Source organism: Patagioenas fasciata, chromosome Z (assembly GCF_037038585.1).
Source record: "Patagioenas fasciata isolate bPatFas1 chromosome Z, bPatFas1.hap1, whole genome shotgun sequence".
Taxonomy (NCBI): Eukaryota; Metazoa; Chordata; class Aves; order Columbiformes; family Columbidae; genus Patagioenas; species Patagioenas fasciata.
Genome location: NC_092560.1, coordinates 19,466,151 through 19,491,889, shown reverse-complemented (window position 1 = coordinate 19,491,889; position 25,739 = coordinate 19,466,151). Strand labels below are relative to the sequence as shown.

Genomic DNA, 25,739 nt, shown 5'->3' with positions numbered 1-25,739 from the left:
GTCAATCTCGTCAGGGTGCATACATTTTTATTACAAATCTCTAACAGGCAATTAGATGTAACAGTGCATACTGTATGTGACTGACTTTTGTGAACTGGAAAATAATCTAATGTTATCTTTAGACCCTTGTGCATTAAAAAGCACCAAGTTTTCTTGTGAGGTGATGATTGGTCTTATCTTCTAATGACTTTTTAGGTTGTTGAAAAGTATAATGCCTCAAAGATAGGCTCTGTAGAGCATAAGTATTCTGTACTGTGACCACTCAGCAGGACTTCGGGTTGTAGAGGGAATACCTCTTATTTAGGAATGTAATTTGTGACTGGAAATCACAAATAAACACTGGCACAGCAGGATCAAGAGAGTCTGCACTGGCAGCATACAACAATGTAAGTTTAAGTGTCTTGTGAGACGTTGAGCAGTAAGCCTGTCACTCACATGTTAAGTGTGTACATCAGCTCAATTAAAGGCTTGAGCTCTTTAGTCAGAAGTGTCCTAGATGTTAGAGGAGTCCAAAAAGGTCCATATTAACAATTTTCTTGCAGATATTTTAATGCTTATACCAGCCATGTTATTTTATGTCGTGTGTTGTTTTTTTTTTCTCAATTTCATATAGTATTTTGCATTTCCATGTGAATTCTTCCAGCCTGACAGTCATGTGTATTTCATTTTGTGTTGGAATATTCTCTTCGTAATAGAAAAAAATGTCCGTATCTGATTATTATATCGTTCATATTAAAAATTAACAGTGAACCAATAGCTCCCTCTGTCCTCCCAGCTGTTTCTTCTCTTTTGGGGGTATCTACTGATTAAACACCTAAAATGAGAGTTTGTGTTCTGTACTTTTCTAGCAGTTTTTTGTGTTTGTATTTTGTTTGTTTTTTGTTCCCTCCCGCCCTGTTCTGGTGATGGTCTCTTCCAGATTTCAGAAGGTGGTATCTTCCTAATTAGTAAATAATAATTTGTATTGCTGTAAAAATGCTGTATGATATGAACACTGCTAACAGTTGACATGCTTTGAAATAAATACAGTGAAACTTTGAGGAGTAATGATTTCAAGCTGTAGGTAGCTAACATGCTTGACATATGAATTTATGCTAAAAGAGGAAGGTTCTCAGCTTATCCTTGTTCTCAACACAGTGCATGATAGACAGGTAAACAAAAATTAAACGTACCTATAAATTTAATATCCAAACTGTCATGAATGTATAGTTCCAGTGAGCAGAAAAAGAGAGATACTGTTATGTCTTTTGGCACTCCTCTCACTGCTTATTTAAAAGCTTTTCCTATAGCAGTTTGTATCATTACTTAAAAGAATGCCAGCTAGTTCTCTGCAGTGTGCAAGTACTCAAAACTTTCTGTGGTTCAGTCACTTTTAAGTTTCCCTTAGGCAAATAACTGTATGCAATATTGACTCAGTTCTATATACTTTTGATATCAAGTGTCCAGAACAGTATTTATGCTTGGATTTATCTTTGAAAAGGAAAGTAAGTTGTTTTAATTTGAATTTGTATTTTCCTGCTAATAAGGCAGAGGCATTCTGTGTTTTTGACTTACACTAATTTTTAATAAGTTCATAACTTCACTCACAAGCTAATACTTCTGCTGTAGCTAGTCATGCCATATATCCTGTGTCAGTGGCTCATCTCATGTTTATCCCTGTTTCTGAGCTTGCTGCTGTTAAAAATCAGTAAGAAAAATCCAGTTTGTTTTGCAAAGAACACATTCAAGGCCTAAGTTACTCTTCATTACTGTACATCTTTCAGTATGATGATGAACTACAATTATTTTCACTATAGGCTGAGGGAAAAATCCCGCTTTTCAGGGGATGTGCAGAATGCTCTGTATTTTTCTTGCGTAATTCTCTAGTTCTGGTGTGCAAACTTTAGTGCAGAATGAATGTCTTTATCTGACATTAGATGAGTTGTGAATAATCATCATTTTAATGAGTAATTTTCACTAACTTTCAAATGACGTCTGTATACTGCCTTGTGTGTGTCAGTTCTCAGCTGTTCAAGGTACACTCTTGCTGACCTCTTGAGCTGTTGACATACACTTGAGTAGGCTGAATGTTTGTTGGGTATGCTGAAGATTGATACATCCCAGGCCTTGACAGCTGTAGTGTTTTTCTGTGCCAACTTCAGGCAGTCTAAGCAGCCCTTTTTTGGAAGAAATTGGCTCCCAAGACCATTCAGGGAACAGCCTTACCAAGTCCATTAATTGTGCCAAGAGCTTCAAAAGGCTGTTTAAACTTCTTAAAACTGTAATAATTTCTGGCTAATATTCTGTTATGCTTAATTACTTATAGATTTAAATGAAACAGTTTTAGCTATTAAAATGTTTGGCATATTAAAGAGAAATCACATTTTATGGTAACTTACCATTCATTGACTGATGTTTGACTAATGTTGTCATAATGAGAAATTTTGTACCTTGCTGTTTAAGCTTTTATTTAATAAAGTCCACAGATTTTTAACTGCAGATGATGTTCTGTGTTTTGTTTTTTTTCTTTAAACTGATAACTCGTATTTGAAGATGCTGTTAAATAATTTGTGTCCTTTTTCTTTTGGCAGAAAGGCTACTTAGGCAGGACTGAGTTTTGTGTGCATTTACAGAAATACAAGTATGCAGTGAAAGGCATTTGTCCATTTCAGTTAGAATACCTGTTGATATAATTACTACATTGCTGTGTGGGCTCATTCGTAGGTTCCACTAGTAACTTTAAATACTAGTTCCTACCATAATAAAAAAAATAAAAAAAAAAAAAAAAAAGAAAAAAAAGAAGAAACCAGCATTCCAGCATTTATTGAAATGGCATTGTTTTGCAGTTCTGGAAATTCCAGTGATTTTTCACTTATTTCCAGATGACTTGGGAAGGTGCGTGTTTGTGTTTCATGTTGTGTTTTTTTTTTTTTTTTATTTGCAATGGACACTACTTAACCTGTTCTGTTAAGCTGTTTCTTTGAAATTTATTTAGTGCACACCATTCGCATTCAATATTCCTTACTGAAAGGTTTTATTTTTAGGTTAGGATGGCTTTTTCATTCCTACTTCATCTACCATTCTTCCAGCATAGACAGAAAATGTTGCAGAACTTAGTTAGGAATGGCAATTTCACTGACATGAGTACAACTTGGAGTTGATTTTACTCTTCCCTGGACAACTTTGAAAGCAATCTGTGCGATAGTTATAGGTGCTTTGTGGTTAATCTGAACTGCTTATTCAATTAAAAGAGATTATTTGTACCTGAGTGGCTGTGTTCTCATTAGAACGACAAGGTTCATTGCAACCTCATATTTTATATGTATCAAAAGGTCAATTGGCTCAGCAAATTTTAGGTAGAAACTAGGTTGCCAGAGGCTCAATATATGGTGGATATTTGGCAAAAATCGTGGGGAGGGATGGGAATACTTCCCTCTCATTGGATTATACACATATGTATATTTGGTATATATTTGTTCATTAGGAACAATTCTTTATATGTGATTGTAGTTTCCCCCTGTTGTTTCTTGTAGTGGAGCAATGCTGTGCTTGGAAGTTTGTGTCTGAACGTTGTGCATTATTCTGTCTTATGATGCGTTGTGCTGTTCACCAGCTGGGACCTGGGGCGCACAGGAACCTGCAGAGCAGGACAACAGGCAGCACCACTGCTTGTAGCGAGACACGTGATATTCCATAGCGCTTCTTGGAGTCATGCAGAAACCCAAGTGTCTCAGCTCTTCAAATAAATGAAAAGGTAGAAAACCTAAGAGCTACTTCTGTGGTCTTGTATACAGAACAGTAAAGGGAAAAGCTAAGGAAGCCTGATGGTAAGCAAATCCAGATCTTTGAACAGGTAAACAAAACTGAACAAAGCTTTTGAGCGCGTAAATCAGCATCAGAAATTTTGATTGTTCGACTCAAGATTTTTTGGGTGTTTGGAGATGGCATATTGCTGGCACTTCGTTATATTTGGGTTTCCTCTGTGCTGCGGTGGCTTCATGGCCCTTAGACTAACTTGCTAGTGGTTTTAAGTAGTTCAGTGTAAAAATACACAGTGTATTCTGTATTAGAGATATAAAGAATATTCAAGTACTATTATGACTTCAGTTCTGCTCTCCATATGGCTGATTAACTGAGAGCTTTGAATTAAAATTATATTAAAATTACAGTTAGACATGGTTTATTAGATATAGTGGTTTATTCCTCCACTATTGTTCAAAGATGTACTTGTACTCAGAGTGGTTTAATTTAGAGTGTAAGAACTGCTGACTTACTGTCCTTCTAAATTATTGAAAAGAAATCATATTTCCATTGCTATTATTTAGTGAGTTTTTGTTTGGCTTTGTGTTTTTTCTTTGCTGGGCTCCCAATATAAACACAAGATATTTTTAAATGCTAAAAATACTCAGAATCCATGCTTAATGCTTTTGGGATGCCTGCAGCAGTTTTTCCGAATTTGAAAAACATTTTTATTTTTCGTTCTGTTTCTGCCTGAGAAGCATCATTAGGTCATGCATAGTTCACAATGTATGCACACTGTGACTTTTCAGGTGGCATGGTAAGACATTTTCAAGAGGTGGTGGCTTTTTTGTGGACACATGGAAAACGTACACATTTTTTTTATAGCCTTTCAGACTAGATACATAGAAATCCAGGATATTAATTGTAATAAGGTGACAGAACACAGTGAGAAGTTGTACTTCAAAAACACAAACAAACAAAACATGTGGTGGATAACCATCTTTTTGGCCTGAACTGAGTAACCTGATTAATATGATGCTTGCTGTTTGTCTTTTAACTTAATTTCTAGCTGAAAGTTAACTTATTTTTAGGACTTCTACTGAATAAAGACTTGGATACTGATGCAATGTCACTACAGTTCTTATTTATATGATGTATGGCTTAGTTTTGGTGTTATCTATCTTCAAAAAGTGAATGTGGTCATGCACCATAGTGCACCATAATACAGTTAGTTACAATCTGCTTTCACACAGTGGGGTCACTTTCAGTTTTGAAAAAAGGCCTTACACTGCTAGCCCAATTTGTTAAGAGAATAATTGTGATCCTTTCAAAAGTTTTTAATGAGCACTTTGTGCCCCATTTCTTTTTTACCCAAAGTTTTTTGTTAATTGTTAGGTTTTGTTTGTAAATGCCAGAAATGAAGTTTGCCTGTCAACACTTTAAAAGTTAAATACATCCTACAAAGGCAATTAAATTTTTATGAAAGACAAATGCTTTCTGCTGTGGTCCAGTTTGCATAAGATGATAACAGTCTTGAATGATATGATCTTTGTGGCCAGAGCCTTTGTTTTATTTACTTTCTAACACAATCAGAAAGCTATTTGGCTTTCTTAGTGGTGTGCATTCTTACAGTAGGTGGGTGATTTTTTTTTTTTTTCTGGGCTTACAGCAATACCTTGACAAGACATCAGATCTCTGTGAAGTTTTTTTCCTTGCTTGGTTGAAGAAGTTGATGTCATTTAAAGATTTTAGGAAATATAAACTAGAAACTAAAATAGTTGAAATAAGAAGATTTTTTTTTAAACTAGCAGTCATAAAACTCCTCATTTCTCACTTGCTCAGCATTTTTTTTTTTCATAATTTCAGCATTGCCTTGCTTCCCTATGGAATTTTAAAATTAAAAATATGATAAATTCTAAATTTGAAGGAAAGACACATTAGAACTTTTTAATGTTTTAATTAAAAAATCTGGAAGGCTTTGCTCATAAATCATGGACTAAATAGGTACAACCGTATCTCCTGTTTTTTTCCGTTATCATTGTTCAAGTTTGTTAAATCTGTAACTCAATGTATTCGGCTGTTGCGGTATTATTGATAAAATAATTTATTCTCAGTGCACTCATAAATTTCAGAAGTCTGCTAACTTTAGAGAAATCTTTTGATTTTGTATTGAAGATAGTTGTTGTCTTGTTCTGAACGGAGTGATTGTCATGTGCGGGAAGTGATACTGCTTGTAAATAAAGCTCGTGTCTGCTTCCTAGAAGGCAAAACTGATCGACAGCAAATGAAAAGATGACAAAAAGAGAAAAGGCAATTTCTACTCCTGAGATTTGCTCTAATCATACAGTACGTGGCCCTTGGCTCTTGTGAGGCCTGTCGAACTTGTAGTTGTGTTGAGCTGTTTTGTGTCTTAGGTGACCGCTGCTTTCAGCTGTTTTGAGTCATGGGCACACAGTACTGTGACCAAAGGTGCAATCTGTTCTTACTCATTAAAAATGAGGAATTGGGGAAAGAAGAAATCAAGTGGGGAAGCTGTGAAGAAACCAAACAGTAGAGGTGAAGATGAGAACTCAGGTCTTCTGTTTCATTGGATAATTGGTATTAAGATAGACTTGTGCAGAAATTAGATACTGTTCTGGGTTTTTGTAGCCAATTTTAGTGAGGGTTCTGGTTAACTAATGAAACCTGCTATATCTTAGTAGATTGTTAGGTTCTGAAAGATTGGGAGGAGGAAGCAGGAAAATGGATAGCCGTAATAGTGTTTGTTTTCATTTTAGACAATGTATTGTCCTTATTTGAATTCTATTTCTCTTTAACATTAAAAAAATAGTAAAAGGTAGGCTGAGGCTCCTGTGCTTTTTACCTCTTGAGCAGACCTAACTGCCAGTTTGATGGTTTTGTCTTATTAATTTCTAATTTTGTGTTCGGCTGATTTTAGCAGGTTATGTCTTACTCTAGTCTGTTGTTTATGTACATTTGCTTTCTTATTGTTCTCATTTATCTCTTTATATTTTACTGTTTTCTGCCCCTTCTGTCTTACTCCCCCGCCCATTTTTATATAATTAACACATTATGGTTTTAGTTTTTATTGTAAGTATATCAATATTGGTGCTTCCAGTAATACTGTATTGGAATAAATACACATCATTGCAAAATAACAACTTACATCTAGTAGAAAATATAAATCTGGAAAAGCTTTTAGCTGCATCTACTTTTCACGAACTTCAGTATATTTTTAAAGAACATTGTTTTCCTGCTTTCATTTGAGAATTTTTTTCAGAAGCTTTTATGTAACGCAGGTTAGCTGTGTGTGTTAGAAGACTGATTTACTGTCTATTTTTAAATAAAATTTAAGAGCTGCATACGGTAAAACAGTGTTAAAGCATGTACTCCAGGTTCAATGTTTATTAATAGGAACTGTATCTTGCTGCTTGAAGTACAGTAAATGATATAGCAAAAGGCAGCCTTGTTTGAATAATGTCAATTTCTGTTGCCTTATGTCGTGTTGCCTACTCTTTTGTTGTTGATTGTAGATCGTTGTCTTCCTTCAAACTTCTGTGTGGTTAAAACCTTGTTTATTCAAGAGAACTGTTTGCTATGGTTTTTTATTCACAGGGCAGTGAGTAATTTGTAGGGAATTCTTACTAAAATAGAAGGGTTTTTGTAATTGTCCTTTGAATATGTACAGTATTGCTTTTTCTTCTAAAAAAGGTGTAGCATACATTTAATCTTGTTCTTACCTGTTTTTCCCGTCTCTTAGGCAGATAAAGAATTTGTGTGGTCTTTGTGGAAGCGTCTGCAAGTGTCAAATCCAGATCTTACTCAAGCTGTCAGCTTGGTTGTGGAAAGGTGAGTTTAAAGATTCAATGTGATACTTAAACCAAAAACAAACAAAAATCCGTGATGATGTGTTATTCTTTAATTGTGAACCATGTGGGATTTTAAAAATATATTGCAAAAATTCAGTTGTTAAATTTTGTCAAGAGTACCTGGAATATGTAGCAAGTTTCCTTTTTTGGTACAAGTTCAAGTACTTAAAGATATGTTTTCACTGAGTTTGCTATGCTGCAGTTGAATTGAATTTTTAAATTGTAAAGGTACTGAATAGTCTTTCTATTGAAAGAGCAAGAGGAGGTAAATGACATTTTCTGGTGTCGTAAGTGGCTGGATAACAGTAAGCAGTTGTGTTTGCATTCTTAAAGAAGTGAAAGGCTAAGACGTGCTAAGAGAAGAGATGACTATGCAGTTTAATTATTGCTCCTCTGAGGATATTAATGATGACTATTTCCTCATGATACTTACATATTATCATCTGATTGCTGTAAATGTTAATCATCACAGTATGTGATTGATTGTTTTAGAATGCTAATGTTTACAAATACAGAATTTTTGTAGGCAAGATAGGGTGAATGTGAACGAGTTGGTAACATGACTGTCAGAATTCAAACACTAGATTTTCTTATGGTCAAAAGATTTGTCTGTTTTGCCTCTCAGGGTACCATGAGTTTAAAATGAAAAGGTGTGTATTTTTAAACAGAAAAATACGAATTTTAACTTTTTAAAATGGCTTGCCAATGGTACTTGAGAAGGTTGTCACAGAGTTAGGGGGGCAATAGAATCACAGAATCGACTGGGTTGGAAAAGACCTCAGAGATCATCAAGTCCAACCCTTGGTCCAACTTCAGTCTGTTTACTAGATCATGGCACTAAGTGCCATGTCCAATCTCAGTTTAAAAACCTCCAGGGACGGTGAGTCCACCACCTCCCAGGGCAAACCATTCCAATGCCTGATCACTCCATAAAGAATTTCTTTCTAATATCCAGCCTAAATTTCCCCTGGCACAGTTTAAGCCCATGCCCCCTTCTCCTAGGCAGTTAGCAATAGGACAAGAGACCAATCCCCACCTGGCTATAACTTCCCTTCAGGTAGTTATGGAGGGTGATGAGGTCACCTCTAAGCCTCCTCTTCTCCAGACTAAACAACCCCAGCTCCCTCAGCCTCTCCCCATAGGTCTTGTGTTCAAGTCCCTTCCCCAGTCTTGTTGCTCTTCACTGGACCCGCTCCAGCACTTCAATATCTTTCCTGAACTCAGGGGCCCAGAACTGAACACAATACTCCAGGTGTGGCCTCACCAATGCAGAGTACGGGGGATCACTTCCCTTGTCCTGCTGACCACGCTATTTCTGATACAGGACAGGATACCACTGGCCTTCTTCGCCGCCTGGGCACACTGTTGGCTCATATTGAGCTTCCTGTGAATTAGTACCCCCAGGTCCCTTTCTGCCTGGCTGCTCTCCAGCCACTCTGTGCCCAGCCTGTAGCGCTGCAGGGGGTTGCTGCGGCCAAAGTGTGGGACCTGGCACTTGGCCTTGTTGGACTTCATCCCATTGGAATCAGCCCGTTTTTCCAGTCTATCCAGATCCCTCTGCAGAGCCCTCCTGCCTTCCAGCAGGTCGACACTCCCTCCCAGGTTGGTGTCATCAGCAAATTTGCTGTTGATGGTCTTAATCCCCTCATCTAAATCATCAATAAAGATGTTAAGCAGGACTGGACCCAACACTGACCCCTGGGGGACACCACTAGTGACTGGCCGCCAGCTAGATGCAGCCCCATTCACCAGTACTCTCTGGGCCCGGCCCTCCAGCCAGTTCTTAACCCAGCAGAGAGTGCACTTGTCCAAGCCATGGGCAAAAGCTCCTTTGGATTCTCTTTCAGTGCTTTAATCCTGAAAGACATGTTTATTCACATATTTTCTTTCTGAATTTGTTCAGTAAACGTTCTTGCATTTAACTTTAGGTTCTTTATCTGGGAGTTCATTCACTATAGTGTTGTCCCATCTTCTGCGTTGCACAAAGCAATTAATACTTTGTCCAAAAATTCAATGTGATCAGATAACTAGAGTTAATATTCTAAACCATTCCTGTCCAGGGGAATAAACGGATAATGTAAGCACATGCAGATTTTTTTAGGACAGCTGTTACCTTAGAGTTCACATGTGGTCACCAACAATGGTGTTTAAATTATTTCCTCGCACAGTCGTGAGTGTAACTTTATTTCCTCGCACAATTGCGAGTGTATTATAAATTTACGCTCGCGGAATCGCGAGCGTACGCTTTACCTTTATCGCTTTAAGAATAATCCCGCACCGTGTTCAGGCAAGTGAGTACTCCTCTGGGACTCGGGGGTGGTTCCGGCATTGTTTTGGGTGAAGCCACGTGCATGCACACTGTGGAACGCCTGTTGTACTAGTTGCTGCCCCTTAATAATTTTCGTCAACTGATACCCGAACCTATATTTAAGTCACTTTTGGAGTGCTAAAACCCTGTTTCTCACTGGTTTAATAAAAGTTGTTTTGGACCCTGTTGTCCCTTAAATTAGCCTCGGGGTGCCTCCGTGACACACATGCAGATTTTTTTAGGACAGCTGTTACCTTAGAGTTCACATGTGGTCACCAACAATGGTGTTAAATAAGTTCTGACTCTGTATTAGGACACTCACCTGCAGAGAGAAATAGCTTGGCTGTTAGGACAGTGTACTACTTTCAACTACTTGCATGTTTTGATTTGGGAAGTAGTTTTAATATATGAGGAAGACATATGAAGTTTACAGTGTGCCTCATTGATGGTGAAATGCAGATTTTCACTGACTTGTTTGATCATCAAATTTGGTCATATTTTCATGAGGACAGAGGTGGTAGTATCAATTGTCCTTATTTAAACATTAAAAAAATGCAAGAACTGCTTAAAATACGTAAGTATAGTATTTAATGTGTGTAAACATATATGTATATAAGCACAAGTGTATTGAAAAAAAATTGTTTTGCTGTAACACATTTTACACTTATCCTAAAAATAATGGAACAGTTTACCTCATTAACATGAAGCCCCATAAGGTAGATATATTCAGGCTTACATTAACATTTTTGATCCATGTTGCGAATAAAAAATAATTGAAGCATAGAGGTGGTAGAAATCATGTATTTAAACAATTTTGACTACAATAATTTATTTGAAGTTCTTGAATTGTATGCCTATATAAGATACAGTCTGTCTTCCTTATTTATCCTTCTTCATGTCTAGGAATATTTTTATGCTTGGTAGTTATGCCTTGCTTTAGATTTTTTTCTGCTTTATTTAGAACAGAAATCGATAACTTTGTGTGTTATCCTGACTGATATAATGTTAGATGCCACCTTGATGCCCACAAGCATGAACATGAGGTGACTTTTTTTACAATGATAGGAAATACTTGTGAAACCCTTTTAATGTGGTGTTCAGGCTATCAGAAGACTTGCTGAAGAAATCTGGTTTGTAATAATAGTCTATTATATATGAAGGTAAAGATATATTCTGTATATGTGCTTTGGATGTTGTGTAGAGGCTGGTGATTGGTACTCTGTGTGAAAGTGTGACAACATACTTTATTAAGGTGCTTGTCTAGTTTTTCAAATGTCCTTTCTTCTTTCAAAGTAACAATAATGCTTTAGAACACCTCTTGTGAAGTCAAGGCTATACATATATGTCATACCTTTCCCATGCTTCTCAGAGTTGTGGAATTAAGAAAGAAGAAATTGCTTCCTCAGCATCTTTTTAGGTGTTATCATTACCCCAGAGAATTCTGGAATAGGTTTGGATAAAACCCATTCACTATATAGGAGTTCTGTTAATCATGGCTTTAAACTTTGGGGTTGCTTTGATTTGACAGATGGAGCAATAGTGTGTATTTTTCTCTTTAATGGATGTAGCTTCATCTCTTTTGTCTGAGACTGCTCTAATTGCTGCTTTGGAAATTATTTCTAGCCCAGTTTTACCTGTCAATCTTCTATACAACTAGATTACAGCCTCATATATTCTCTCCTAACTTTTCTGGCTATAATCTTTATTTTAATCCATAATCTTTTCCTAAGTAGCTGCAGTTTTATGACTGTACCTCTTCATACTCTCATCCTTTCTGAAAAGTTGTTGTCTTATTCCCTGCCTTATTGCAGTAAATATATTTTTATGTTGCTACAGTGTCAGTTTATCTCAATTCCAATATGTTGATTAGATTTCCAGGGAATCTGCTACCTTGCACTTCTGCTGTGCAGAAAATTACAGGATAAGTGATTTTCTGGCTTTGTTAATCTTGGAAAAATATACGGATTTAAAGGATAAAGGGGTGTGATTACCAAGTAGCAGTTATAAGCAAAATTATTCTGTCACTTGGCCCATCTCTGCTGGTCACAGCCTTATTTTCTGTATTCTACATGGTTGCATCAAGAGCTGAAAATTAAAAATTTACACTGAAATCTGATTTAAAAAAAAAAAAAGCTTGAGTCTTTTCAGAGGCTTTTTTCCTTTTTCATCTGTTAGGAACAACCTTGACCCAGTCCTATCCAAGCTGATAATGTTTGTTGTCTTGCCCTGGATTACTAGGAGATTTTGAGATGGATAGAATAAAATGGATTTAAAACTTCTGTTGTTTCTGCTTGGGACTATGTCATATGGATACCACCAATGTTTGCAAAGCTTCATTTTTGAGAATGTTCTTTCCACCCGAAGTTCTATAACAGAGAAACTTTCAGTGACAACCAAGCCTTCGTAATATAGACTGCTTGATATCAGAAGCCAGCTACCTAATGGAAGCAGACTGAGAAAGCATAGTAATGTGTATCCTAGATCACATATATAATGAACCAAATAATACTGTCCAGTGTATTTCAGTTTTTAAATTGACAGAAGCAACAGCTATACTTTCTCCAGGGGATTATAGTGATAGGATTAAAAAGGTGTAAGTGTGAAAGGAGAGAATGATCACTTAAAATCCTGTACACCACAATTGTGTGATGAAGAAAAAAGAAAAAACATATATTAGAAGAAATTGAATGGGCAGTACTAGCCATACAGTCAGGCAATTATGTCAGTAGCATTAATTTATATTTGTAGCATTAGACAATTCCTTATAGTAACTTTTGCTCAAATAAACCAGAAAAATGTAAAAGGCATAATTTGGGGGTCATGGGGGGAATTAATAGTAAGCTTCCATTATTTGTCTGCTATTTTGAAGTGCTTTCATGGTCCCAAAATAGAAGTTCGCCTGCCCTAAAATTGTAAAAATGTAGCTGGTATCTTTTTATGTCTGTGTTGTTGATTCCTGTAATTCAGCAATGATATTTTACTTTTCAGCAGTCTTTGCAGTTCTTGCTGGATAACTGCAACTATATTCCCATTTTAATATTCAGATATAAACAAAAAATTATCTTTACTGTGCAAATGAGAAATGCCTTTGGGATATGTAAAAGCCTCCAGGTATTTTCAAACAAGCCATTGTAAAAGTACTACTCATGTTAGTGTACTTTCCAGCTACTTTAAATACTATTGATCTCAGTATTATGTAAAGAGTATGCTATTTCTAGTTCACTGCCTTTTGAAACATTCCTTTTTTTTTTTGATGATGAGTTGAAAAAAGTGCTAGGAAGTACCTTTCACAGGTAAATGCATGTGTAAACTTAAATAGAATTTGGGTTCAGAGGAGAGTATGAAAGGTTCTGAAATATTTTTGTAAACTTCGAGAGCTCTCCTTTAAGCCTTTTCTCTTATAATACATGAAATCTTGACAGGTCAACTGACTCTAATTTTCCTCTAGGGCTTCTAGCTGACTCCTTTCTTGTGGAAGGGAGATGTAGCAGGATCCATTAGTGATCAAACTGTGGCAGTGATTCTAGATTTGGTAGATGTAAACGGGGATTGTATTGCCCTAGATGATAATTTTGCAGGTAGTGACATTTGGCAAGCTTGCCTTATGTATATGTTTTTCCACACCTGAACTCCATGTGTGCTGTGTCTTGCAAGTCTTACCAAAGAGCAAAGCATGGATTTATCATTTCAGGCCACTGAGGAACAGTGACAACCTGAATATTAGTGTCAGTGATTGAGAGAGCTTTGCTATTGTTCTTAGTGGGAAGTTACATCTGTCTAAAAGTGTGCAAACTAACAAAAGCATGACTGAAGACCAAGCGATCAGAAATAAGCAAATAATTTTTAGAAAGGTAATCACAGGATCTTACCCTGTGGTTTACTGCATCCTGTGAATAGCAAATTGTGAAAGAAATATCAAACAGGTGGACACAGATTCTTCACTGACTGATGATGTGCGGATGTATTAAAAATGACAAGTACTTTTTATGTAAAAGGATAAGTGAATGTGCTTTATGAATGAGGAATATAGATGACTGATGTTAATTGAAAAATAATTTAAAAAACTCTATCTGGCATATTTTGAAGAGATGATAAATAGCTTGCAGAAGCTTTCTTAAACCACTTGCCATTTCACTCTTGCACAAATTAACAGGAAAGAGAATGACAGAAGTAAACAAGAGCTAACACATTTTTAAAGACCATAACTGTTTTGTCACTATGAGTTTAAAATAAAGTGGACTCCCTAGTTATTATCACTCAAAGTGGACAGAATAATAGAGCATAAGAGTACAACCTTTCTATCTAAGGTCAAATAATTGTGATTTTCTACAGTTGATGAAAGTTTAATATCCTGTTTCATTAAAAATTCTCAGAACATTGAACATAAGTCAACATTCCATGGAGAAGAAGGTATTATGCAGCTTGCATGTGTGCATATCTGCATATCGGAGCACAAAATATTGACATGATAATTGCAGTCAAGCCTGATTGAACAGTTGCCTCTGGGAATTCAGCTGGTGTTGTACCAACTGGATGGCTGCTCAGGACACAGTTTGAAATGCAAGGTGCAAGTTAGCACTTTATTCAGCACAGGCAGGCATCATTTAAAAATCCTTGGGGGAAATCCTGGTGATGTGCAGATGTTAAAGCAGTCTGTTCTGAAGTGCTGATATTTTGAACACTGTAAGACTTGTGTATTTTAGATGAAAAATGTTTGCAAAATTATTAGGGAAGAATGTCAGTGTTTTCTTTACTACTCTAGTGTAAAAATATGTTTAGTATTTTATGTACATTGCTTAAAAGAAGAGACCTTAATAAATCATGTAAGGAATTAAATCTATGGAGTTAGAGATGTGAGAAAAATTACATTTCTGTAAAGATGCATTTCCATTTTGGTACATATCATGGAACACAGAATGGCTAGATAAATAATTTACTAAGGAAATAATTTCATGTCACAATTTTTCTTTAATTAGATTTTAAATTATTTTTGTAAAGAAACATGAATAGGCATCTGCAATTTTGCTATAGAAAATAACTGCTGTCTTAGAAAAGTGCAAAATGTGTGGTATTGATTTAGACTTTTTCCTTCATGCTGTGTAAATCTTCTAAAAGTACTGTTTGTAAGTATGACAAGAAAAATGTGCATCAATTATAATTTATGATGAAGTATAAGAATCTTCTAGAATCTGAGGTGAAAATAAACCCTATTAAATAAAAAACTATTTAGCTCTATTTTTTGTCTTAATAGGTACACAGCAGCACAGTAGTGTTTCTAGTTGGAAGATTGAGGCGTGGGCTCTGTGTCTGCTGACCACTGACTGCACCACCACAGGGCTGTGGCTGTACACAGTGAATTACAATATTGGTGCCATATTTACAGTAACATTGACAATGTGTACTCTACAACTTCTCTTTGCACATGAGTGATTCATCTGCTATTTATACCGACGTTGAATGTATACACTTCTGTAAGTCTGTCTGTAAAATAGTTGGATATTTGAAAACTGGGAGAGACGATAATCAAATTAAGTGCTTTATCACAGAAGCTGATATTTTGTAACCTTTCTGGTTCTACATCTCTTTATATTCAAAGAAATATATTAAAAAAAAAAATAGAAACAGTTCATTTGTAGTTTTATAGGTATACTGTTAAAATATGGCCTCTGTTCTTTTACCACACAGCGCACAGGTTTCAGCGTAACCAGAACTTTTAATGTTATTTAAGACCAAATTTGTAGATACATTAATTTTTTTTTTTAAGATCCTACTGTTTTGTAAAATTGAAAGGACGTATTCCATTAAGCCTTTAAACAGCAAATTCAATTTAGTAGTTAAAATTATTTTATTTGATGTAAAAATGACAATTATATACAACACTGGATCACTTTTTCCTTGACAAATGGTTAATTGCTTGACTGATTAGGACCTGTGGTAAGGTACAAGACACTTTCTTCAGACTGCTTTTGCTGAAGATTTAAAGAAGCATGGTATTTTATAAACTGTAACCATTTTTTTTAATCTTAAGGTTTTTGTTGTGCATATTTTGTTTTCATACCTCATTCATAGTTAAATGTTTCCTCATAGTCTAATGTTTCATTTTTGACAAGCTATTAAAAATGTGCCAAACCTCAAAAACATTACCCTGTCCTGTTGTGTAAAGTATAGCATAACACAGGAAAAATGTTAAGCTTAAGACTATTTCCTCAGTTTTTTCATTTTTGTGGGAAGCTAATACTCTATATTGTAATATTTGTAGCTAAATACATCTGTGTTAAACATTTAAAATAGGTAGTACACATGGGAAAACTGATCGGAGCTTAAAACTTGTACAAATTGACAGCCTCTCTTCACTCCATTTTTCATCCTAAAGAAGTCTGCAAATATTCTTAGCTCACATCATTATTGCTCATCAGTGGTTCTAATTAGCTAAACAGGAGTTTGTCTCAGTCATTGATCATCATCAGCTTCTTGACAGTGCCTGAAGATTTTTTCCCCCCCCATATTCCAGTGGATTTTAAAAAATATATTGTGAATGCATAACGACTCAATTAATAAAGTTGTTTGAAGATTTTTCGTAATACTTGTTACTCCTCTGAAAAAAGAGAAGATTGCTGCAATTCTTGTCAAATCTCATTTCAAGGTGAAACAGCAGATCCAAATATGATATGTAAGGGCCAGGCAGTCATGCTACCTTGAGTGTCTGTAGGGAAATGCCCTGTAATGAACATTGGAAGTCGTTCTATGCCACCAGGAGAAGCTGCTGATGAAGGTTTCAGTTTATGCTTTAGGCTTTTGACAGTATCCATTGTGTGCTTAAATTCTGATAATTAGGATTTTTTCTTTAGCTATGGGTGGTAACTGATGATACTGGTTTTGGGGGCATTACTATTTGCATCCTGTGCTATCCTGACTGTCTGGAAGAAAACCTCAGAAAGCTGAAAAAACTTGAAGTTACTTTTCCCACTCATTATGATGCTGATAGATCTGTATTGTTAAACTTCATACCTTGAAAACTTTGTTCAAAGGGCTGTTTGACCAAGGATTGAATAGACAGGGAGAACACTGCATTTAACTAGAAATGCACTTTGAACCATTGCGTAGTGTGTGCCTGTGTCACAGGCGCATCTTTTGGTTTAATGAAGGTCTGTGTTTTCTCTCAAATCCCAGACTTTATTTTTCAGACCTCTTTCATGCAGCTCTGTCATAAAGTCACAGGGCTCTATAAATTCTTGATTACCAATAGTACACCCGAATTAGCTCTGTATACTATTTTTTAGTTCTCCAGAGCAGTTTGTTCTTTTGCTTGGTTCTATTCTGGTTTATTCACTTTCTTCCCATGCTCTCTTTAAAATAATTATTACCCCTCTCCATCCACCCCCACAAAAGAAACCAAGCCCTAAAACAAACCACAACAAAAAACCCCAACAACAACAAAAGAACCACCCCAAAAGTGGAAAAAAACCAACACACACCAAAAAAACCCACCAAAACCCCACAAAACCCAACCAAATAATAAAACCATCAAAAAATAACAAAAGAACACCACCACACAACCAAAAAACCCCACAACAACAAAAAAGCAACCAACCAAAATCCAAAAGCAAATGAACAAACAAAAACCCCAACAAAACGAGGGAAAAAAACCCAAACCAAACAAAACCTTACAACTTAAGTGTTCTTTTGAGCCTTGATTTGGGGAATCTATCTGGACCCTTTGGTTTTCAGATCAATTAATCTAGAAAACAAGTTTGTATAAGTTTTCAAGTGGTGATTGCATAGCTGAGTTAAGGGGATAATAATCCAGTGTTTGTGTTTGATTTGACCTTGTTTTTAAAAAGGTTGGTTTTGTGATAGGAGGTAGTGATTGGAGGATTTGAGAAGACAGTGGCATGTTGTGGATTGTAGCTATAGAATAAGTGGTTAGAGCGATGGTTAAATTTAGGTAGAAATATAAAGTAATATGAGCTGAAAATCCCCCCATCACTGTGGGAATGAAGAATGGATAGGACATGTCAGCCAGCAGTGAAGGTCAGGATACTTTTGAGGGCTGCAGGCAATGCTGTTCTGCTGGTTTGTGGGCCTTATGTCTGTATATATTGTACTGTATGATTCCTTCTGTGTCTACACATTACTATTCTAAGTACATTGTAGTAAAGGTCTGTTCTGCTTTTTGTCTTCTGAAGCTCTTAAAATTTTAGATCAAGCAGTTATGCATGTGTCTGATCTTAAATTCTTCAGTTCTCTACCTGTAATTAAGGCATAAGGAAACATGGAGTGCTATAATTACAGTTTAGACATAGGTCCGTCACTTCCTCAGATTATGGTGTAACACGCTTATGGGAGAGAGAGACCTTCTCAAAATATTTGAGTTTTATGTTATGCAACTATTATATTTGAAAAATGTTAATTGTTGGTAACTGTTAAAGACCCCACAGCAAAGTAATTAAGTGTGAAGAAGCATTGGTAGTTTTTTACCAGAACAGTTTTTGGTCCATTTGAGTTGTGGAATAACATGCAGTACTTGTCATGAACACTATACCTGTTTCAGCAACATGCACAAACTTTTGTGGTAAGTATTATAGAAATAATCTATTTGCAGACATTTTTTCCTTAGGAATTCCTAGCTTTTAGAGTTGCCCAACATCTTTTAGTACAAAGTTTTATAAGCTTATCAGAAAGTCTTTTACCATTTTTTAAAACCTGATTACTTCATATTTGTGTGGATCTCTGTAATTACAATCTATTTAGTTCAGTTTTAGTAGATGCTCGAAGAGAAACTGTGAAAAATTCGCTGTACTGTGTATTTCACTGTTCATGTATTCCTAGCAACCTATCATGACAATTCTGTGATGCTTCTGAGTACAGGTGCTCAGATGCTTTGAGGTCAGGATCTGATGTGTATTTTTCTGTTAAGTTTCTGTTTGAGTTAAATACCTTTCAGACATGAAATGTCTTTTGGAATACTTGTTGAATATTCATAGTTTCACTTTTCCCTGCTCGTTACAGCTCCTGAATTATTTTCTTTATGGAAGGAGATTTTTTTAATGCCATACAGCTGCTTAAGGTCCCTGTATTTTAGTTTCTGCTAGCTAAATGTAATTGAAATACAAATATTTTCAGCTAGGTTATTCTTAGTTTTCTTCCAATGCTACAACACATTTGTGTTGCTGTATTTGCAATAGGAGTGCTGCTTAGAGTTATGCCTTGAGACCTCAGTTTCCAAAAACCTTGCTTTAAATTCCAGGCCATTTTTATTTAATTCTTTATTTATTCAAGATCAGAATAGATGTTTTAGCAGTCTCAGAGCTTTATTGAAAAAAACATGGTATTGCATGGTGTGTGGGGACAATGTAGTTTAGCCTTTAAAATCACCAATAACAGTAGAATACACAACCATACATAATAGTGGAGAAAAATGATTGCCCACATATCTACCATATTTGTGATCCGATTTAGAGACTCATGGGCCCTTCCCTTCCCTTCCCATCCCTTCCCTTCCCTTCCCTTCCCTTCCCTTCCCTTCCCTTCCCTTCCCTTCCCTTCCCTTCCCTTCCCTTCCCTTCCCTTCCCTTCCCTTCCCTTCCCTTCCCTTCCCTTCCCTTCCCTTCCCTTCCCTTCCCTTCCCTTCCCTTCCCTTCCCTTCCCTTCCCTTCCCTTCCCTTCCCTTCCCTTCCCTTCCCTTCCCTTCCCTTCCCTTCCCTTCCCTTCCCTTCCCTTCCCTTCCCTTCCCTTCCCTTCCCTTCCCTTCCCTTCCCTTCCCTTCCCTTCCCTTCCCTTCCCTTCCCTTCCCTTCCCTTCCCTTCCCTTCCCTTCCCTTCCCTTCCCTTCCCTTCCCTTCCCTTCCCTTCCCTTCCCTTCCCTTCCCTTCCCTTCCCTTCCCTTCCCTTCCCTTCCCTTCCCTTCCCTTCCCTTCCCTTCCCTTCCCTTCCCTTCCCTTCCCTTCCCTTCCCTTCCCTTCCCTTCCCTTCCCTTCCCTTCCCTTCCCTTCCCTTCCCTTCCCTTCCCTTCCCTTCCCTTCCCTTCCCTTCCCCATTTTGGTAGAGCAGAAGTTGTGCAAGTAGGATTCTCTGGCTTCTAGAGATGGCTTAATGAAAGTTTTACTGTGTTGTGAGTGCAGGGGTAACGGAATGAATTTCTGCTTCTTTGCCCCCGGTGGTGCTGGGGATGCCTGAAGTATTTGGCTGGTTTTAGAGATTATACATTATTTAGAAGTTTTGTCACAGATGTATGATAGGAACTCTGTTGTACGCTAAGGAATCTCTGTGTATCCTTACTGTTACAGCATTTGTTTTGTTTCTGCCTAAACCAGAAGTTAGTAAGAGCATCAACATTTAAAACTCAGTCAAGAGGCAGGATAGAAACAAAATGAGGTGGTTTGTTAAACAAAGTGCTAATCAGCTGGTTTTCTGTGATGTGTTGCAGAGATGTTTATAGCCCTGTGCTTATTAACCACGTGGAGAGGATCTTCTCATCCCCATTACCTGAGCTTCTGAGCTCTTTTTTACCCTGGTAAAAGTTATGGCTTCTGTCCATGTGAAAGATAGTAAAATGTTTATCCATTGTGTTCAAAAGTGTTGTTTTAGACACAGAAATCCCATGTAGTTGAGAGGACTTCACAAACCCAAGCAGCTTAGTGGATCTTCATTGTCAAGAAGGGGAAAAAAGCATTTGCTCGGTCTGTGGGCGGGTACATCTTCTGTATTTGGCAAAGAATGAGACAAATAATTTTATCTGTTTAAAAATAGATTTTAAGACCTCTTGCTTCTGTTCCTTTTTCAACAAAGTTGTGTTAGCTGTTTACAGATGTAATTTGCTGTCACTTGCCATATGCTCCCTGATTAATTCTGCAAGGCCTGTCAGCTTCAGATAATTTAATTTTCTGTGCTTTAAAATGACATTCATTATCAGGACATGAAAAATTCAAATGATTAACTGCAAATTATGACTAATAAAGTGTCTATTTTTTTGTTTGTTTCCAGAGAAAAGCAGAAAGCTGAAGTCAAGGACAGAAGGGTTTTAGAGATTTTGCAAGCCAAAGACAGCAAAATAGAAACCCTAGAACAGGTTTGTATTAAGTCTAAACAGAGCAATTAAGAAAACTTCTGCGTTCAACATCAAATCTATATTTCCTAAAATGTGAAAATAGTTTGCTGTTGTGTCTTAAGGTGAAAGTTGCAGGTGATTCAGAGGTGATAACCTCCTGATAAAGTATTAATTAAACTTTTCTGACTTGTTAAAACAGTTGATTTTTTCACCTAAAAAGCTCCTATGATTTTAGATGAAACTTCTTCTGAAAAGGTTTATCAGCTCATTGCCTTATTTTGCCTAATGGACTGACCTAAACTTGGATTTTGATTTAGAAGAGTTCTGACTTTGTTTAGGTTTTTTTTTTTTTAATGTAGCTGTGGTTTTGAAAGTTTTGCCATCCTGACAAACACAAAAATAAAACATTTCTACAGTCACGAGGACTAAACGTAGTATCCTAAAAACAATACAGTTATGTGCTTTAGTTACACTCAACTGTAAGTTTTTAGTAAGTTCACTGTAAACATGAACTATAAAACAATACTGACAAATCCAAAATATCACATATATTGCATCATGTGAATTCTGTATTGAACTGCTTACTCAAAACTGGGTGCTGTGTATCAGTAAAAAAAGAAAACAACAAAACAAAAAACGCACCATGTATTGAATCAAGCCATTGGTGAAATTGAGGAAGTACGAGCCCATTTTCTAAAAATCAAAAGAATTCTTTGCTGATAGCAAAAAAACAGACAGAGGTTAAGATGTGATTTCAGATGTCTATATCCTGCAGTTCTTGGGGATAAAAGGCTGTCTGATACATGATTTTTCGTGGAATCACTGGATGGTAGAGGTTCGAGGTCATCTGATCCACCACCTCTGCTCCCCCAGGTCCTTTCCCACAAAGCTGCTCTCCAGCTGGGCAGCCCCTGGCATATATTGGTGCATGGACCCCAGCATACAAGCTTGTGTGCAGTTTTTCTGCCTGGATGCAGGAGTTTTCATTTCCCATTATTAAATTTCATGATGTTCCCTTCAGTCCATTCTCCATCCTGTCCAGCTGCAGAACGTCAGCCTGACGCTCTGGCATATCAGTCACTCCTCCCGGTTTCGTGTCATCAAGAAACTTTCGGAAAGTGCACTCTGCCCCATTATGCAGATCATTAGTGAATTTCCTCATGTTTCTGATGGCCCTCCCTAGGGTCTTTCTTGAATTAAGTTGTGTAGCCACTGGTGTGAATTCAGGTTTCCAGAGCTTACCTACTTCTGATACACCTTCTGCCTGATGAGAAACACCACTGAAATTAGGTTATTCATCCTTTTGTTTTGTATTACAGCTGTGTCTGGAGTTTCTGTGTGTTGTTGTGTCCTCATGGCTGTAGGTGTGATTTGTAATGTGTCTCGTGCAGACGTGCTTATAATTTGTATGAACAAGCAATGCATGATTATTCCTGCATTTCTACCTTATCGTTAGCTGAAACAGAAAATAACTTTGTAAGAAGTTTATAAGAATTTGTGTACAGCAATGTTTTTTTAAGAAGGGCTGCTTGCTGTGGCAGATTCTGAACCTATAGTGTGCACCTCCATGAGTTTGTTCTCTGTGGTTTTTAGATTAGTTTCAGAAACTGAAATTGATCAGAAATCTGAAATTGATAGTGAGATGCAGTTACCATCTGGAAGTGGAGAGAAGCTGCCAAGTGTAACTAGAACCAAGGAAAAGTGGCAGCTGGGAAAACAGGACTTGTCAACAGAACGGGAAAAATTAACAGATGAGCAGGACAGAAGCTACTTTTTTTATGATCCTCACAACTTTAATGCATGTTGTAATGCAGCACTTCCAATTATCTTTCCATAGAGTATCATTGACTTGGGGTGGGAGTGTGAAGGGCACCAGATGGTGCCAATGGCCAATGCTGTGTACAAAAGCTGTATTACAAAGGTGGTGCCATTCCGACCTTCTTGCCACATCCATTGGCTTGGATGGCGCAGGACTGAAACAAGAGGGGGATAATTTTCTGAGGTTTTGGAGTATTTTCAGTAGGTTTGGTAATCAGAGACTGGAGCTGGCATAGAGAACAGCGTAGTAAGTAACATTGTCATTTATTTTGTTTTTCTGGATTTATTCTTTGTTCATCTAAGGAGAAAAATATATTATTTGTGTCATTAACATGCAAATAGGTTGCTTATGAAACAGTTAGTTTTGGCAGTAATGACAGTGAATGTTGTTTTCTGTAAAGTATAGACAGTGAGACTTCAAGGCTGTGTGTTGTAGTCTACCAATCTGTTACGTCTAGGAAGATGAGATTACCCAGTCATCTCTTTTGTTGCTTTTCCCTCCGCTTCATGCACCATGCAGAGATATCATTTGCAACAGTATAATTTGTCATAGAGTATTTATTTACGAGAAATTTCTGGGTGGCCACCAAAGAGCTGATTGTATGAATCCATGCTGACTAAGGGAAAAAAATAAATTATGTATCTCATAATTCAACTTGTATGTATGTATGTATGCTGCCAGATACAACAACAAATCCCTTGAAAGAGAACATGAGACAGTCTTCTCTTGTATTCTGCTTGGCCTTTGTCCTGACATGCTTAAGAGCCCTTTTAAAATTACTGTAAATAAGAAAGTGTATTCCCTACACCCTGGGTGAGATGCATGTAGTTATTTTAATGAAGATCTAAATTAGCTTGATTTGTAATGAGATATTTCAGCTGTTTGAACAGTTTCAGTTTTAATGGATATTACTGAACATCAACTAAAATGATTAATTTAGAAACTTATGACTGAGAAGCACTGTGGTCTTTAGTCATTTTTGTGTAACGAAAATGGGGAAAAAAGTGCCCAAATATTGATGAGAATGGGACTTGCGACTTTCAAGGCAATAATCAGTGTAAATCAGAGTTTTCCAAAACTACTTCTGTCTAGTATCGTTGAATCAGGTTACATGCATTGAACTGTTAATGTATTTCAGTCTATTGTGCACTTCTCCTAAATTATAATGTTAGAGCCTTCAGTTTTAGATAAATGCATGACTTTTTTTTTTTATTCCCATTAGTTTATTGCATAGCTACATATTTCTTACACATTTTAAATATGAAATAATGTAGAGCATTTAAAATGTGCCATTCAAGTGTTCAAATAAATATAGTATTTATTGAAAAATACGTTGTTTTTTCATCTGTTATTGCACATAAAGTAAGGACAAAATATATTGTACTGGAATTTTCCATTGCATTTTTCCCTTTGTTCCTTCTTCTTCTTTTTTTTTTTTTTTAATTCTTGTCTCTATAATTGGTTCATTGGTAACTTTTGGTCTTGATAGTCACTGCTGTGCCTCATCTTGCATACAACGTATATTCTAAATGCTGTGTCCTAAAAATCTTACTCCTTTGAGGTTAGTGGCTATATTGCTGTGATGATCTTACTGCTGTCATTTTTGGTTTACACACTGGTTCAAAACTCTTTTCTCAGTAGTGATATATCCTTGCCATATATACATAATTTCTCTGTGAGCTGGAAGTTAAATAATTTTTAACTACTGCCTTTAAGTGGATAACTTGCTATCCTAGAATTTTAATTATTATTCTGAAGGCTGACTGCTACAGATACCTTAATTCTTTCTCCCTTTTCTTTGGGAACATTTCCTGCCTGACATATTAAATTTATAATATTTGCATATGTCACAAATAGATCACTGCTACTTTTTTTCCTTTTAAAATAAGGTGAATTTTTTGGAAGAATGCATTAAAAGTTTTGAATCTAATGAATTAGTTTAGAGGATTATGTGGGAACAGGGAAGTCAGCCTTTTACCATTCATGCAATAGATAAGTTGTAATATCTTCACCTGTTTTCCTTAGAAGATGAAATTAAAGATGCAAAAAGTAGCAGTAAACCTTTTCAGTGTACCATAACATTCTTAATTAATTAGGTTTCAATTTTGATCTGGAAGAACTAAAGCTAATCTTTTTGTCCTAGACCTTGTAACGTTTCAAAACCTTACCAACTGATTATACTCCAGAGGGGTTAAAATAGTACTAGCTTGCCTCATTATCTGCACTTGAAAATCTTCAGCTTGCTGTGCAAATCTATATTAAAGCCTCTTTAATGGGTCCAATTGGAAGAAGCATAATTCTACCTTCAAGCATTAATTAACACTAATAAATTTTTCTTAACTTTTGTACCTTCAGCTGATCGTGTTTTTCTTTGTAATAAAATGCTGTTATTAAATTAAGACAAATGTATACACACATTATTGCCATCTAAACACTTTATTTCTGGTAGCATGTAACCTTGATTATTCTTGTGTAATGAGGAACATGAGGATAATTTCAGTAATAGGGAGTTTGGATGAATGTGTCAGTAGTGATGAGATTATGCAAAGTTTATAAACTCTTTGCAAAAAAAGTTTCTCCAGTGAATGAGATTTATAGATATTGTGAGTGAAGAATATCTGAGGACACTGACACTCTTATTTTTAACCACCTCCTAAAAGATCATTTTACTCAAGTTGTGCCTTGGAAGAGGGATAAGCCTTCATTCATGAAACCTGTTTTATGTAGCCCTTTTGAACTGCATCAGTGAATATTCGTATGTATTTGTGCCTTGCTGTTTTTGCACAGAATTAAGGGGAGGAAGTTTTGTTAAGGAGCTGGTCTGAGTGAGAAAGATGAGGAAGAAAATATTTTTATTAATCAAATAGTTGAAAGCTGCTGATTCTGGTTTATTGATAGAAGGTTACCTGAGGTAGGTGGTATGATGCCTATGGCTAATACCTGTGGGCTTGATTGTCTGAAGAAATTAATAAGCTGT

At 36.4% G+C, this 25,739-nt stretch overlaps 1 protein-coding gene across 5 annotated transcripts in view; it reads left to right on the top strand.

Annotated features, from left to right (window-relative positions):
• Window positions 1-25,739, top strand: part of CNTLN (centlein) — a 189,861-nt gene that overhangs the window by 11,495 nt on the left and 152,627 nt on the right. For 4 of the 5 annotated variants that reach the window (XM_065860629.2, XM_071801724.1, XM_065860630.2 and 1 more), the window contains 2 exons: window positions 7,481-7,569; window positions 20,880-20,964. In XM_065860629.2, coding sequence (XP_065716701.1) covers window positions 7,481-7,569; window positions 20,880-20,964 — 174 coding nt within the window. Of the gene's footprint in view, window positions 1-7,480; window positions 7,570-15,148; window positions 15,369-20,879; window positions 20,965-25,739 lie in introns of those variants that run through there. The other variant, XM_071801725.1, reaches the window with a different exon arrangement.